The sequence below is a fragment of the Stegostoma tigrinum genome, chromosome 5 (assembly GCF_030684315.1).
Source record: "Stegostoma tigrinum isolate sSteTig4 chromosome 5, sSteTig4.hap1, whole genome shotgun sequence".
NCBI classification, from domain to species: Eukaryota; Metazoa; Chordata; class Chondrichthyes; order Orectolobiformes; family Stegostomatidae; genus Stegostoma; species Stegostoma tigrinum.
Window position 1 is genome coordinate 34345686 of NC_081358.1, and position 18078 is coordinate 34363763.

Genomic DNA, 18078 nt, shown 5'->3' on the forward strand with positions numbered 1-18078 from the left:
CACCACAACACTCCTACGATAGCTGGGCATCAGACGGCACACAAGCCCACATCAACCCTACGACAACTGATCACCTGAACTGAAAACCCACTCCCCACCATGGACAGCTCCAATGTCATCTACAAGATCTCCTGCAGAGACTGAGAAACACTACATTGGGCAAACAGGATGGAAACTAACAACAAGAGAACATGAACACCAACTGGCTACAAAAAGACACGACCAATACTCACTCATCGCAATCCACATGGACCAGGAGAACCACCACTTCAACAACACCAAAATCCTGGAATAGCCTAGGCAGAGACAAGTATGAGAATTCCTGGAATCATGGCACTCCACGAAGCATGCTATTAATAAACACATTGAACTTGACCCCATATACATTCCACTATGAAAGAAAACCTGAAGTGATGCAGTCCGTCCCAATGGACCCCAGAGTTTGAAAACCAGGCGGGAAAACCCACCGACGCTTCATCGGATGCTGCACTGAGGATGTTACCAAGCACTATAAAACGAAATGTCTGCGAAACAACGAACCAGCTCGGCAGCCAACCAACCTCAACACCCACAACCCAAGCTACAGATCTACTCCAGAATCTTAGTTTAACTATGTCTTTCCTAGAACAGTGACCAAAACTGTACACAATTCTCCCAAGTGCGACCTCACCAACAACTTATGCAAACATAACATAATGCCCCAACTCCAGCACTCATTGCCACAACTGATGAAGGCCAACATGCTAAATGCCGCCTTCACCATCCTGTCTACCTGTGACACTGATATCAACGAATTATGGACTTGTATTCACATGTCCCTCTGTTCCACAACATTCCTCACCTCCTTACTGTATGATTCCTACCTTGGTTTGACTTTCCAAAGTGCAACACCTCTCAACATGCTGACCATAATCCCAAACTAAACAAGTCCCATCTGCCTGCTCTGGGCCGATATCCCTGCAAACCTTTCATATTCCTATATCTATCCAAATATCTTTTAAACATTGTGGTTGTACCTGCATCCATCACTTCCTCAGGAAGTTCATTCCACATTTAAACCACCCTCTGTGTAAAATAAAAATATCCCTATCATGTCTTTTCTAAATTGCTCTCCTCTCACCTTAAAAATGTGCCCTCTAGTCTTGAAATTCCTCATCTTGGGGAAAAGGCAACTAGCATCACCTCTATCTATACCCCTCATTATTTCATAAACTTCTAGCAGGTCACCTCTCAACTGCCTATGCTCCAGTCAAAAAAGCCCCAGCTTTTCTTTATAACTCAAACCTTGCATACTCAACAACATCCTGGTAAATCTGTTCTGAACCCTCTCCAGCTTGATGTTATCTTTCCTATAACTGGTGACCAGAATTAAACACCAAATTCCAGAAGTGGCCTCACAAGATCCTGTACAGCCCCAACATGACTTCCCAACTCCAGTACTCAAAGGATGAGCAATGAAGGCAGGTGTGCCAAACATTATTTTTAACCACCCTGTCTGTCTGTGAATGTGATCCGTTTTCAGGACATCACTAATTATACCTCAAATTCCTTAGCTTCCATGCCTTTCTTCATGATGCATACTGATACAGTATATCCGTTTAGGATCTTGTCCGTCTCCTGTTCTTCCACATGTAGATGGCCTTGATGATCTTTTAAAAGACCATATTCTGTTCCTAGTTATTCTTTTGCCTTTAATATACTTGGAGAATCTCTTTGGATCCTCCTTTACCCTATCTGTCGAAGCTGTCTCAGGTCCCCCTTTTGCCCTCCTGATTTCCCTCGTGTACTCCTACACTCCCTATACTCCTCAAGGGATTCCCTTGATCCCAGCTGTCTGTACCCTATGTATGCCTCCTTTTACTTAACCAGAACCTTGATATGTCCAAGTCATCCAGTGTTCCCTACTCCTGCCATCCTTACCCTCCACACAAACAGGAACCTGTTGGCACTGAACTCGTTATTATTTTGCTTTTGAAAGCTGATCTGCTTTTCACATTTCATTAACACTTCAGGCAAAAGTGGAACACTACTTCGACACTATAAATAAATATTTATGATCTTATTAGTTTTTGGGATACTATTCGTGACTGGAATCTGATTACCTGCAAGAAGATCTCCAGATATTTTTATGTCCAAGGATTTGCCTTCTGACCTGAGTTCATGAGAACTCATCTGTCAGTGTTGTGTTGTAAAGTACAGAATACATTATTTATCAAAATCAATATTAGTGACGTGGTGTCTCAAATATAATAAAACACTGGATCACAAATTTTAAGGATTATAAAAATATAGTGAAAGGACAGCATGCAAAAACAACTCCTGATTTTGTCTGAAGACTCTCCCAAGTGTATAAAATGGATGTTTCATGAATTTAAAAGTTCCTGGGGCATGGATTTTGCAAGCGAAAGCCATTACCAACTGCCTTTTGAGAAGGATATGGTAAGTCACCATCTTGAGAATGGAGTGACTTGCTGGACTATTTGCATCAAGTTGAGAATTAATTTGTAAGGTTCTATTTTGTTGACAGTTCTGAAAGCCTTCATGAGATTCACAGTATCCTGTTCAATACACTATTCATGTAGCAGACCCATGGAGAAAATCTTCAAAGAGTTTTTTAAAATCATGAGGGGGATGGATGGAGTGAATAATCAAGGCTTTTTCTCCCCAGAGTAGGGCAGTCCAAAACTTAAAGCTAAGCCCTCTAGGTGAGTGGGGAAATATTTGAGGGACCAGAGTGGTGTTTGTATGGAATGAGCTGCCAGAAGAAGTGGCAGAGACAGGTACAATCATAACATTTAGAAGGCATCTGGATGGGAACATGAATAGGCACGGTTTAGAGGGGCATGGGCCAAATGCTGGAAAATAGAACTAGATTAATTTAGGATATCTGGTCAGCATGGACAAGTTGGACCAAATGGTCTGTTCCTGTGCTGTACATCTGACTGTGCAGTAGAATTGCTAACACAAAAATTGCATTGTGCTTCTGGCTATGCTCGCTCTGTGTGCAGAAGGAATTTCAAAGTATGACTTAAAAGTGACGAGGGAATGAGACGTTCTTACAGTTGTTGCGGTCTTCTCTGTTGCTTTTTTTATATATTCACAAACCAGCTATCCAGCTAACTGATGCTATTTTTTGACAGTGATGCACTATTATATCTTAACTAAACTTTTTGCAAACTATATGTGTGCATAGCTGGTAATATACACCGTAAAATGTGAAGACTCAAGAGATACCTGGTTTAATTTACAATGAGTTGACAGGGCAGAGCCAGCCTTTGTTACAAACATTCACTTGCTGCTGAAGGTAATGAGTTGCCATTTCCACCTGTTGCAATCCATGGGATGGAGGTGCACTCATAGTTCAGTGTGGGGGCTTTTGACCCATGAAGATAACCATACTAGTCCAGAATGATTGATGTTGTCTACCTTGGTGGGGAACTTGCAGAGGTCACTGTGATTCTTGTTCTTCTGGGAGGTAAGGTTTGTAAGTTTGGAAATTATTGTCAATCGAAGCTTGATAGGTTGCTGCAGTGTATCTTGTGGTTGGTCGCTGTCATTGTAGTGAGGGTGAATGTTTGGATAGCGTGCTAATGAAGCAAACTGCTTTGCATTGGACATTGCTGAAGCTTTTCAGTGTTGTTGGAGCTGCATTCGTTCAGGCAATGAGAGTGAATGCTATCATATTCTTGCTTGTGTCTTGTTGGTAGTAGACAGGCTTTTGGGAGTTAGGAACTAAGTTACTAGCCAGATAATGCCTCTCCCCTTGGCTGTCTTTGTAGCTCCAGAGTTTAGGTGGTTGGTCCATTTAAATTTCTGGTCTCTTGAAAGTCTGCAGGCTGTTGATAATTGGGGGGGTCACTGCTGCTAAACTAATTGAATGTCTTGTTAAAGATTGACTTGCCCTGGCACTTGAATGACATGTAAGTTACTTGGTATTTATTATTTTAAGCCTGAAAGTTGTTGAAGTCTTGCTGCATGGTGGAAATGGTGGCTTCAATATCGGGGCAGTTGTGAATAGAACCAAAGACGATGATCATCAGCAAATATTCCTAACTCTGATCTCACCATGAAAATGTTTATTGATAAAGCAGCTAAAAATGATTGGAAAGTACCCTGAGAAACTCCTGCTGCAATCAAGAGTAGACTGGGATAGCAATTCATTAGATTGGATTGTTTTGCTTTCAGTGAATGTGGCATATCTAAATAATTTTCCACATGGTTGAGTCGATGCCACTGTTGCTGCTATGCTATACTTAGCAAGAAGCATAGCTAGTCTTGGGGCATAAGTGTTCAGTACTATTGCTGGGATAGTATGTCCTGTAGCCTTTGCTGTATCCCATTTACTCAACCATTTCCTGGTATTCTGCTGAGTTAATTGAATTGGCCACTTTTATTTTTTAACTTTTGCGTAGTGGTTTGATGCAACGGCGTGGTTTGCTCGGGTATCTCGGAATGGTTAAGAGCCGACTACGATGCTGTAAGTTTAGATTCATCTGTTAACCAGACTGGTAAGAATGGTAGAGTCCATTCCGTAAAGAACATTAGCAACCCATACGTTTTTTTTAAAACAATAATCTGGTAGTTTCATGGTCACCATTTCTGATACTAGCTTTTTATTCCAAAGTTATTAATTGATTGCATTTAAATTTCCTGCCTACTATGGTGAGACTGGAACTGTTTCTTCACTGCAGAGAATATCAAAAATGTCCCAGTAATAGGATATCAGGAGATGGAAGGAAAAGAGAAATTTAGTGAAATTACAATCATGTGGGAAATGATATTAAGTAAACTGCTGGAACTGTGAACTAAGAAGCCTCCGAGTCCTAAAGGTCTGCAGTACAGAAGGCTTGTCAGACCATCATGTCCTTGCTAGTCAAAAACAGCCGCTAACTATTCGATCTCCATTTTCCAGCATTTGGCTCATAGCCTTGTCTGCTTTGGCTTTTCAGATGAACGTGAAAGTATTATTCAGAGTTTTTTGTCTGTCTCGCGTGCTCGCGCTCTCTCGCTGTCTCTCATGCTTGCGCTCTCTTCTCTCTTCTTTCCCCCCAAAAATTCCCTCTCAACCTCTCTATACCTATGGCCATTGATCCCTTCATCAAGGAAAAGTTTCTTCCTGTCAACCCTATCTATGCCCCTCAATTTTATATATGTCAATCATGTCTCCTCTCAATCTCCTCTGCTCTGGAGAATAGGGTTTAAAAAAAACCTAATGAAACCATTCAGCTCAAGTAACATCCTGGTAAGTCTCCTTAGCACTCACTCCAGTGCTATCACATCTGTCCTGTAATGTGGATTTCTGTGGCCTAACTAATGAGATATATAGCTCCAACATCAGCTCCCTGCTCTTAAAACCTCTGGTTCGGCTAATAAAGGTGTGTATCCCACATACTGCCTTAATCACTTTATCCACCAGGGATAAGTGAACATGTACATCACAGCCCCTTTGATCCTTGGTGCTTCCCAGAGTTCTGCTGTTCGTTTCAGGTCCTCACTGCTTGTTTGTCCTACTCAAGTGCATCATCTCATTTCTTGCAGATTGAGTCCAGATAGACTTCATCTTAGGGTCTTAAGAGGTTACTAATGACCTGGTAGACACATTGGTGTGTTAATTTTCTAAAATTTTCTAGTTTCAGGAAAGGTCTAAAATTTTCTAGTTTCGGGAAAGGTGCCAACAGACTGGAGAGAAGCAAGTATCTTGCTCTTCAATGATATGCAGGGAATGAGGGATGTTGGGTAAAATAAGCGAGTAAGGTAGCAGTAAGCAGATGAAGGCTTAGGGTGGGGGCAGAGGTTGATAGCAAGAGAAGTTGTGGTGAGTGTGGGGTGCCCAAAGGGATCGATGGGGAGTCTGGGGGCAAGGATGGATAGTTGGAAGGGGTGAGGTTGGGTGGGAGGATGTTGGGTCTGGCAGTCCGAGGGTTGGGGGAATAGTGTCAAGTGAAGTTGTGTAGTTGTGTCTAGGAACAGGGATTGTTTAGGTGAGATTCAGTCTGTCAATGGAATAGTTTAATATTTTAGAACAGCTTTTAATTCCTTTAAAGTTTCCAGAATCTATGAAGGTAAGTAAGTTGTAACCCTGTGAAATCTCGAACTCTAACTTGAATTGGAGCCTTTTCGGAGGGTTCAAAGTGCTGAGTCGTTGTATAAGCAAAGCTCTCCCAGACAATACCCACAGAGACAGCTGTGCTCAGGATTCCCAAATAGCCTCTGTGTGTAATTCCTGTGTACAAACTGCTGCAATAGCAATCTTCCTGTTGGAAAATCTGAGCCTTGTTTTGTGCTGTTTAGTCAATAAAGTTGGAAGCTCAGGAAAGCAATGTGCTTCATTGTCATGTTTGTTATTTTAAGTTTAAAAAACAGCCTTTAATTCAGTCCAAACATAGATTGGCTGGTTTCCTAATGTTTAATAGTCCAGCAGTGAAGAGGTTAACCACTTGTATAATTTTAGACATTAATTACACACCCTTGGTACAAGCAAAATCTAATTTAGTGTCATAAAATTAAATTTTTATTTGCGTAAAGCTTTGATTTCCAGAATTGGTTAATTTTCATGTCAAAATAAATGTAAGTTACAGCACTTGCAGATGTGCTACGACACCAGTGTGATTTAGGAAGTAACTCTAGAGCAAGTCCATTTAATTATTGGAGAGAAATTAATCTGAGGGACTGATGTTCATCATCTGGTAAATGATTCATGTGTCCAAGTGAGTACAATGTGAGAAGTTTGGCCTTCAAACCCAATCCTCACCATGGCAGTGTGAGCCAAAGTGCATTAATTCACCGTAGAACTTCAATTCATCTGGGATTAGCTATTTGAGTAAATGCTTGCATATACAAATGTTAATGCTGATGTTCCTTAGCCTAAGAGTTTGGTCACTGTTAAATTTGCTAAATTTTAATTGGGTTTAAGTTTTATTTCTGCAAAGCTTAGACAATAGCTTGGTAAGCAAAGGAATACATGGACACCTCCCTCCTGTAAGATGCTTTTACTGTGACGTTAGAACTCAAGGGCACGTGCTTCCTAGACAACTTCATGTGCAAGATCCATTAAAAGGCAGAAGAGTTCAAGCTTCAACAGCAGTGTCCGTACAGTTTATCTGCTACTGCATGTTCCAAGTAGCCACCTCAGCTTCAGAGTGAGAGAGCAGGAATCTATAACCACAAATCAGTTTAGGACCATGCAAATAATAGTCCCCTGAGTGTATCTTGTTTGTTAGCCCAGATCTTGATTTGAAAATTGAGGCATTGATTCCATCAGGGTTTTACAACCTGAGTCAAAGCCAAGGTGGGAAGACAGGAAAAGGTGTGGAAGTGACAGTGATAGTGAAAGGACATTCAGTTGTGAGGAAAGCAGCAAGCTGTTTCTGTTCGAACAGGATGGTGTGACCTCCCAATCTGTAAAACCTTATGGTGGTGATAGCCAAAGATCATGGCACTGACTGGTACCAGTGACATGTGGAGAAATATGATGTTTCAGGTTAAAATAACCATTTTATTTAATCATGAGAATAAAGCGTCACTGGACAGGCCAGCATTTATTGTCCCTGCCTAATTGTTAATAGTCAACCACGTTTCTGTGGGTCTGGAGTTGCACGTAGGCCAGACCAGGTAAGGATGGCTGCTTCCTTCCCTAAAGGACGTTAGTGAACCAGGTAGGTTTTTCCAATAATCAAAAATGGTTTAATGGTCATCGTTACACACACATTTGTGGATTTTTATTGAATTCAAATTAAACTATCTGCTGTGATGGGACTTGAACCTAGGTCCCCAGAACATTACCTGGGTCTCAAGATGAACAGCCTAGTGATAATACCACTAGGCTGTCACCTCCCCTATTAAAGTTATTAAAGATTGATCTCAGGATTGCTGGTGTCTCACGCAATGGAGTTCAAAATGAATTGGATGTATGACTGGGGACTTATAACCTTCCTGCAGTATGTTTACTGGGACTAGATTTAGAGGGCATGAGGGTAAGGTGCACCTTAAGAGGGCAGTATCAGCACAGAGTTTGCTGGTACAATGAGATGGGAAATATCAAATGTGTACTCGAAACAACAACTGGAGGTTAAATTGGGATGGTTACAGTGGGAGGCGTCAAAGGAGAGGCGGGGGGGAAAAGATTTCAGTACGGAAGTTGCCATAAGAAGCAAAAATGAGACTTCCAAATTGAGATTTCTTTGCTTCCCTACCTTATCTCTCTAGCTCCCTCTCCCTCTCTCCCCTACGCATGCTCTCTGTCCCTCCACCGTGCGCTCTGCCTTGCTCGCTCCACCCCCCCCCCCCCCCCCCCCCCCCGATGTCAAAGAGGATATCATGTCAGATGTAATGAAAAAAGCAAAGTGCCATTTCCTCAAATTCTCTGTGCACAGAAGCTGCAGGGCTTAAATTACAAAGGAAATTAACATGTCCAACAACGGGCATGTAAAAATGCTGGCAAGGAAAATCCGAGGATGTTTTACAATATACAGAATTAGCGTGTAACTAAGGAAAGCTGGGTGACAGAGTGAGCTTATGGAGGATGCCGAGATGATATTTGCTGCATGGTTTATGCAGGGTTAGTGATGCAGTACAATGTAATTAAATTAGAATTAGATTTTATGGTCACGCTTACTCATGTACAGGGATACAGGAGTACAGCAAATAGTTACAATCGCCATCATAGTTACAAAGGTATGTACATACAAAATCTTAGGTATAAATGTTAGGTTATCCACTTCAGAGGTAAAAACGGGAAGGCAGATTACTATTTAAATTGCTGTAAGTTGAGAGATGGGCATGTTCAACAAACTACGCAAGTCGCTGAAAGTGCACATGCAGAAGATAAACTGTATAGTGAGAGGATTTGATTACAGGAACCAGGATTCATCCTGGATGCCTCTTCCACTGCTGCCATCATCCTCTGACCCTCTCCTCTTTTGTATCAGTTTGCTTTACATCGCCATGAGAGGCCATTCCTTCAGCTGCTTAGATCCTATTGTGTAGAGTTTCTCCCTTACACCCCATAGACTCTATGACCTTGTAAAACCCACTTCTTTGATCTCTTTTAGCTTTTATTCCTTCATTTTGCCAACGTAAATACCCTAGTTGAACTAGGATGAAAGAGGAATTGTCTTATGAGAAAGGCTAAACAGATTCAGACTCCTACTTATTAGAGTTTAGAAGAATCAGAAGTGATCTCATTGAGACATATCGGATTCTTAAGGGACTTGACAGGGTAAATACTGAGAGGATATTTCCCTCATGGAAGGGATGCCAGTTTAAGACTGACCTGACAGTGGCTTAAAATGTGAGTCTTGAGCAACTGGGCAGTGTAGAAGAGATTATAAAGGCTCCACATTGGGAAGTTGCCAGGCCCAGATGGCATGCATTCTAGATTGCTGAGAGACGTAAGGGAGCAAGTCACAGAGCCATTGACAGAAATTTTCCAGCCCCCTCTGAACACAGAATTTGTCCCGGAGAAACTGGAAGATTGCAAATGTGACACTGTTTTATAAGAAAGGATGACCCAGGAACTAACGGAGCTGCCAGCTTGACATCTACAGAATAAGGTAAATATACACTTGGAGAAAAGTAAGTTAATAGACAGGCAACAAGGATTTGAGAAAGGCAGGTCATGTCTGACCAATTTAGTTGAGTTATTTGAGATGATACAGGCAGTGAATGAGGGTTGTGGTGTGGATGTTGTATATTTAGACTTTCAGAAAGCATTTGATACAGTGCCACATGGCAGATTGGTGAGTAAATTAGTAACGTTTGGGATTGAATCCTTGGCAGAATGGTTTAGATGTTCACTAAGTGATAGGAAACAGAGGGTAGGTATAAATGGGTATCTCTTAGATTGAAGATGAGTCGAAAGTGGTGCCCCTCAGTGATCAGTTTTGGGACCCTTGCATTTTTTGTGATTTTATATAAATGACTTGGATTTACAGACCTAAATCTACATTTACACATGATACTAAGCTGGAGAGAATAATGAAATGTGAGGATAATGCTTAGTGACTTCAGAGGTACATTGACAAGTTGGCTAATTGGGCAGACTCCTAGCAGATGAAATTCAATGCAGGGAGATGTGAGGTAATGCATTTTGGGAGAAGGAACATGGAGAGACAATTAAGGCTCAATAGTACAACTTTGAGGAGAGTACAGGAGCAGAGGGAACTCAGAATTCAAGTGCATTGTTCTCTGAACATGACCAGGCAAGTTCGAACGTTTGTTAAGGCTTGGGTTTATAAACAGAGGCATAAGAGTATAAAAGCAAGGAAATAATGCTACACTTTTACAAATCATTGACTGACTACATTGGAGTATTGTGTTCAGTTCTGAACACTTTATTAACGGAAGGATGTTAAAGCTTTAGAGAAAGTGCAAAGGAGATTTACTAGAATGATACCAGGAATGAAGGATTTTAGATAGAAGGGAAAATTAGAGAAATTTGATGTATTCCACTTGGAGGAGAGAAAATTAAGTGATGACTTTATTGAGGAGCGCAAAATTATGAACAATTTTGACAGGATAAAGAAGGATATTCTGTTTCCACTAACTGATATGTCAGTAACTTTTTTTTGTACGTGGCAGAGTAGGGGAGCTGAGCCCAGGTCTCTCCTGTCGGCTTTCTTTCTCTTAATTTTCTTCCTTTTACTTTTGCTGTTTTCCTTCTCTTTGTTTTCTTTTGTTTTTAAGCTTCTTTGCAAGCGAGGCACAGGCCCTGGGCTGACTCGCCCAGCCTGGACTCTCAGGGTAGGCAGAGGCTCTCCTGCCCCCCCCCCCCCCCCCCCCCCCCCCCGAAAGAAAGCTAGGCCCGAGCACGTGAAGGAGGAGAAAGATGGCTTAGGCCTAGCCTGCTGGTCTCCCAGCATGGCAGCCTTATCTTCAGCATCCAGGTATTCCAGTGGCCTAGCAGGTGGCCTCAGCCTGCCATGTTATCATCTTCATCAGAGATTTCCGGCCTAGTATCCAGCAGCCTGGTGTCGCGCTCTCACCCAGCTGCATCTTCAAGGTATTCCATCATTCCTGAATTAATTTTCCCCAAGACTGGAAGCTGTGAACTGACTTTGCCATAATTTTACTTTTTTTTATTATTATTATTATTATTTACAACTTCTGTCATTGATGTAGACACCGTGCTGGGGCACCATATAAAACCTGTTGTATTTTTTGTGTGAATGTACATGTGACCATAAATTTCTTTGCTATTCTAATTAGGGGGTCACAATTACAAGATTATCGGCAAGAGAGCTTTGAGTGAAATGGAGAGAAACATTTTGACTCAGAGTTGTTAGGATTTGGAATACAACTTGGGAGTGGTGGAAATGGATTCCATGTAAGGTTGTAAAAGAGAGCTGAATACATATTTGATGGGGATGTGTTTAGAAGACTACGAGGATGGGGCCGGAGAATGGGGTCTGGCTGCCTAACTGTATTGGGAGCTGGCACGGACATGCTGGGCTGAATGCCTTCTGTACAATTCTTGATTCTATGAGGAGGAAGTTCTTTCAGGGTTGAGAGTCTTTACAACTCCTTGCCTCAGAGAGCTGTGGGGGAAGAGACCGTATGTATATTTAAAGCTGAGATACATAGATTCTTGATCATTTGGAAATTAAGGCTTACAAAGAAAGCACGGGGCTGTGAGAAATATTGGATCAGCCATGAATTCTTGTTCCTATTTCTTCTGGTCTTAGCACTGTTAACTCAGAAATATCCTAAGTAAATGGCAGTTGTGCTAAGACTTTCTGTTCTGTGTAGCTCATTACTCCTATATTTGCTCTATGAATTATTTTGGAGGATTTTTCATGTATTTTCTCTTGCTTTCTGAACATTTCTGGCTTCTGGTGTCTTCTAAAATCTTTATTAGGAAGCTCTTATGAAAAGCTTAAGTGCAGTCCACAATCCAAAAGGTCATTTATTAACAGTCTGAGCTGATATACCTGAAAATGCTGCATTCCATTGATAATATACCTGTGGGAGTTCTATCAATCTCCTGAAAAAGTTTTGACTGGAATACTGGAATCCAAGCAGGTTGGGAGCTCTTTTTATAAAAGAAAATATAATTATATATGAGAGACATGACAATTTTTAACATTTGGAACTTGTGCATTATGAAACCTTTGCTAACTCTTTTTGAATTAGATCCAGCTAAAAAAAAGAAACCAAAGCTCCTAAACAAGTTTGATAAGACGATTAAGGCTGAACTGGATGCTGCTGAAAAGCTGCGCAAAAAGGTGAGCTGTAAAGTTACTGCTTTATCTCCGAATGATCTAGTTACTGTGACTGTAACTGGACTGGTACATAAGATATTTTAACACCAGTTGTTGTACAGAAATGTAGAAAATAAGAGCAGGTTATTCGGCCCTTTTGAGCCTACTGTACTCTGAGGAAGGGTCGTTCAATCCAAAATGTTAACTCTGACTTCCCTCCACAGATGCAGCCAAACCTGAGTTTTTCCAGCAAATTTCAATTTTTGTCTCTGATCTGCAGCATCTGCACTTCTTTCAGTTTTTGATCAGTGTAGTAAATATTTGTTGCACTCAATCCACACCCAGAACATCCTTCCATAGATTAGGATTTAAAAAATCTACGTTACTCTAGATGTGGTTTCACCAAGACCCTGTACAATTGCTGCGAGACATTCCTGCTCTCCAGTCCGCTCATGACAAAGGCAAGCATATTATTTGCCTTCTGACTGCTGCACCTGCGTGCTTACTTTCAGCGACTGAGGACACCCAGCTCTCTCCTTGCATCTCCCCTTTCAGAAAAGCATTGGAGCAAGAGGAGGCCATTTTGCCCTTTGAGCCTGCTATGTCATTCTTCACAATCATGGCTGATCGACTAACTCAGTGCCTTAACCCTGCCCTTAAATGTAGTCTGAACCTTTGGACGCTAGTTAAACCAAGGATCCTGTGAAATATTCTGTTTCTTGGTGATTCTGCAAATTGCAGCAATTGTACCTTAAAATAGGACAGAACAATTTTTTGCTGCTTTAACTGATGTCAGTGTCTTTTTTATAAGTTATCACATTTGCTGTAAACTGTAAATCAATGACACCATTTGGGATATATCTGACAATACTAATTCTACAGTGCTAGCTATCACTTGCCCACACCTTATGGGCCATATGGCCTAGAATTGGCCGCAAAAATGAATCACAACCTCTCAGTTTCACAAGTTTAAAATGTCCTAGACCCGTTCAAAGCCATCTTGAGTTTCCTATCATGAAACAAAGTTTGTCACCCCGAGACTGTCTCTGTCCCAATCCAAATATGGAGGAGCATCTTTTGCTTATGTTGTTTGCACTTTGAGTATAATTTTGAAGAGCCTTGGTCCAGCACATTCCTAACCAACTTTTGGTATGTTAGAGAGCATTCCTTCATTAATAAAATGGCTTTCCCAAATCATCGACAGATAGACATTTTTGAAAACAATGATTGGTGGAGAGTGCAGTTTTGGCCATTGTCACCTAACTCAAATGGTACTGAAATGTAGTTATCCAATGGGATTGACCATCTCCTGGATCAATTTCAGAACCCTTAACAAAGTTCACCAGATCACGTGATGGATTTGTATGCAATTTGAGAAATATTTTGCCTGCACTTAGGAGTGTTTAAGTTGCAGAGAGAGATTGGGCAGTCTGAGATAATGGGAACTGCAGATGCTGGAGAATCCAAGACAACAAAACGTGAGGCTGGATGAACACAGCAGGCCAAGCAGCATCTCAGGAGCACAAAAGCTGACGTTTCGGGCCTAGACCCTTCATCAGAGTCTGATGAAGGGTCTAGGCCCGAAACGTCAGCTTTTGTGCTCCTGAGATGCTGCTTGGCCTGCTGTGTTCATCCAGCCTCACATTTTGTTGTCTTGGGCAGTCTGAGCTTGTTTTCCCTAGAGCAGAAGAAATTGAGAGGGCGTATGATTGAGATGTATAAAATTATGAAACACAAACTTTTCCCCTTGATGGAGGAATCAGTGACCAAGGGGCATTGACTTAAAGTCACGGGCAGAAGATTTAGAGATTTGAGGAAAAATGTTTTCACCCTGAGAGTGGTGGAAATCTGGAACTCCATATCTGTAAAAGTGGTTGAGGAAGAAAGTCTTATAACATGTATACCAAGGCATACAAGACTATGGACCAAGTGCTGGAAAGTGAGATTGGATTAGCTAGGTGGTTGTTTTTGACTGGTACAGGCCAAAGGGCCTTTTTCTCTGCTATAAGTGTCAGTGACTCTGTTAGGAGTGTCTGATAAATTAATGCCATTCAATCAGGAGAGGTGAGAGAAGTGATCTTGTAGAAGTTCGTAGTCCGTAATATGGAAAAGGTAAATTCAACATATTACTTTTTAGTATATTGTGAGCACAAGACAAAGAAAGAGACAGGTTAAAATCAGCATAAAGTCAATTGAGGCCTGATCTCAAAATTATTCTTTTATCAATGTATGTTGGAGATTCACAATCATTTATGAACTAATTAGATGGTGCAATGAGAGCTGCAAGGTGATTCCAGATAAATGAATGAATGAATATGCTTGGAATGACCTTTCTCCTCTGTCCAGACTACTACATTACTCATATGTCCATGAGCCGTAATTTTGGCAATCCTTTTAGTGGCATACTATTAAATGCTTTTCAAAATTCATATATACCAAGATCATGAATATGGACACTGAGGGTGGTCCATGTGTGGATTGAACTGCCAGAGGAAGTAGTGCCTGAAAGTACAGTTTCAACATGTAAAGACATTTGCATAGGTACATGAATCAGAGAGGCTTAGAGGGTAATGGGCCAAATGCAGGCAAATGGGACTAGTTTAGTTTTGGAATATGGCCGGTGTGGATGAGTTGGACCAAAGGCTCTGTTTCCATGCTGTATGACTCGATGACTACAAATAGCAAGGTTTGGCAAATTTGAGTAGCATGACTTTATTTATTCTTATTTTTACTTTATTTTACTTTATTTTATTTTTAGATGCTGCTTGGCCTGCTGTGTTCATCCAGCCTCACATTTTATTATCTTGGAATTCTCCAGCATCTGCAGTTCCCATTATCTCTGACTTTATTTAACTTTGTTTTGGAATAACCTCTATGTATTGTTGTGGAATTCATACATATTTTCTTTCCGCGAATATCAAATGTATTCTCCCTTCCAATTAGGGTAAATCTGAAGCAGCATTCCAGGCATTTAATGAAATTCTGAAGAGCTATCCTCACAGTCCACGAGCTAAATATGGAAAAGCCCAGGCAAGTGCAATTTCTGTTACAAGTGTAGACATTCAATGGCATTTTTGTTTTTTTTGCTCTCTCTTATGAGAGAGCAGCCCCATGGTCCAGTAGGACTGTGGTGCCTTTAGCTTTTGTGGGTTGGCTAGACCGATGTTTTGTGATGCAGAGTGATGCTAATGGTGTGGTTCATTTCCCACACTGGCTGAGGTTACCATGAAGGACTTCACTTCTCAACTCTCACCTGAGGCGTGGCAACCCTCAGGTTAAACCAGCGCCAGTCCTCTGGGGCTATACTGACATATCATTTTCACCTCACCTAGTCGCTTGACCATTAACTCTTTCAAGGGGAAATGAAAGTCACAATCTGTTGAAGTTATTATTCACAAAGATTTTACTCACGAGAAATCCAACTGCAGAGAATTGACTGCATGAAAGCATTCTGAACGATTGCTGTTTATTGGTGGAATTTGCAATGAACCAAGAACTGTGTTTTGTAGGTTTTAATACTTTGTGATTTCTTTCAGTCTGAAGATGATTTGGCAGAGAAAATGCGAAGTAATGAGATACTTCAGAGAGCCATAAATACCTATGGAGAAGTGGCTGACATGCCAAATCCACCAGCAGACCTGGTGAAGCTAGCAATAAAACGACAAGCAAACAGACAGCAGTTTCTAGGTAAGAAATGTAATTATAAACCTTGCATAGCTTATTGAAAGTTACAACTATTTTTTTGTCAAACCTCAGATTACGAAGTTCAAGTTTTTGACTTTCCAATTTAAAAACATGTCAAATTGCAGGCTTGGCATGCATCATCCCTCCAGCAGTGCAGTAGTTTAAAGTAAAACAAAGGGCCAAACTAGAAGGGAGATTAGGACGGACAGCAAAGTGACAAAAGAATAAATAAATTCCAACTGGAATTAACATCTGGAATAACCAGTAAAATGTTTGGAGTAATCCCCTTTGCAAATAAAGGCCAGCACTCCATTTGTTGTCTTAATTACCTGCTGCATCTGCATGCTAACTTGTTGTGATTAATGTGGAAAAACAGGCAAACGTCCAGATCCCTCCATACAACTGCATTTTGTAGGGTTTTTTCCCCTAATCTTCCCACAGAAGTAGGCAACTTTAAAATTATGCTGCATCTGTAATGTTTTTGCCCACTTGCCATCTACACAGACCCATATCAATGCAGGCTGTGTCCTTCATTCAACTTGTTTTCCCTTGTACTGAGTTGAACATAGTGTTTGAAATGCAAAACAACATTACAATTCTTAGTTTGGGTATGACTGACTTCCTGGGATGAAGTAGAGATTGACTGTTGTAAAGAAGGCTGAATTGTTAATAGGTAAAATGACCAATGATCAGTAGGAGGTGTTCAAATAAGTAATTGACAAGATATAAAGCCAGCTTCCACCCCAAAAGGGGAAGCAATCCAATTCTCTCAGAATAAACCTTGGCTAAGGGAAGAGACAGGGGACTACACTAAACTCAAAGATAAATACATACACCAATATGGAATAATACTATTGAATGAGGATGTTATAAAGAACAGCAAACGGTGAAACATCAGATAGTGAGGGCTACAAATAGGAAATACTTTTTAATAAATTACAAAAGATTTCAATAACAACATTTTGAGTTTTTACAAGTGTTAGGAATAGAGCCATGTCAGAATTGATCAGAACCCCTCAAACTGTTAATGCTGATTTTGTCAATGAAATTGAGGTGAGCTTGCTGAGTTGTTAAAGTGTGTTCACATTTACAAAGAAGAAGCCATCCTGACACATTCTAAGGAAATTAATATCAAATCATGGTCAGGAGCTCCTAAAATGAATGAAGCCCTTGTTCTCCTCTACAGTGAGACAATGACTGGTCTGACTTTATGTTGCTTCACAACTGTTTATCGTTCAGTCTCTGGTTTAAAATTAACAATTGATGTAGCATGAATTACAATTTTCAGAAATAATTTTCAAAGTTAGATCATAAGGGAAATGAGCAAGAGTAGGCCGTTGAGCCCCTTGAACCTGCAGTGCTATTTAGAGGGTTCATGGCTGACCTGATGTTGTTCTTATCCACTTTGCTGCCATTTTCCCATATCCCTTGATTCCCCGACTGATCACAGATCTATCCATCTAGCCTTAAATGTACACAAGGACTCTGCCCCTCAGCTCTGTAGCAAGAATTTTCAGGGACTGTCAATCCCCTTGAGGGATATTGACCGAATGCTGGCAAATGGGACCAGATTTATTTAGGATATCTGGTCAATGTGGGCATGTTGGACCAAAGAGTCGGTTTCCCTGCTGTATATCTCTATGATTCTAAGGGGAAAAATAACCCTCCTTATCTCAGTCTTAAATTGGTGCCCTTTTATTCTGGGTCTATGCCCTCTGGTCCTGTGGATGGTTCACTCGCCGAGCTGGTTCGTTAGTTTGCAGATGTTTCATTACCCTACTGGGTAGCATTATCAGTGCAGCCTCCGACAAAGCACTGTTATGTTTTCCCGCCTGGTATTTAAACTCTGGGGTACCCTGGATTGGATTACCACATTTCGGTTTTCCTTCGCAGTGGTGTACGTATCGTGTCTAGTTTGTTGATGGCCTTCTTGTTGGAGAACCAGGCCTCTAGGAATTCCCATGCTTGTCTCTGTTTGGCTTGTCTCAGGAACCTGGTGTTGTCCCAATCGAACTAGTGGTTCTCCTTATTTGTGTGAATAGAGATGACTCTGTATTGGTCTTCTTTTTTTTGTTGCTAGTTGGTGTTCATGTACCCTTGTGGCCAATTTTCTTCCTGATTGTATTGTAATGTTTGTTGCAGTCCTCGCATGGTATTTTGTATATTACATTGGTTTTGGCCATTGTGGGTAAGTGGC

General features: G+C 41.0%; 1 protein-coding gene across 16 annotated transcripts in view; it reads left to right on the plus strand.

Moving 5' to 3' along the window:
* unm_hu7910 (un-named hu7910) overlaps positions 1-18078 on the plus strand; it is a 212344-nt gene that overhangs the window by 164665 nt on the left and 29601 nt on the right. For all 16 annotated transcript variants that reach the window (XM_048529088.2, XM_048529073.2, XM_059645895.1 and 13 more), the window contains 3 exons: positions 12130-12221; positions 15141-15227; positions 15734-15884. In XM_048529088.2, the coding sequence (XP_048385045.1) occupies positions 12130-12221; positions 15141-15227; positions 15734-15884 (330 nt within the window). The remainder of the gene's footprint in view (positions 1-12129; positions 12222-15140; positions 15228-15733; positions 15885-18078) is intronic.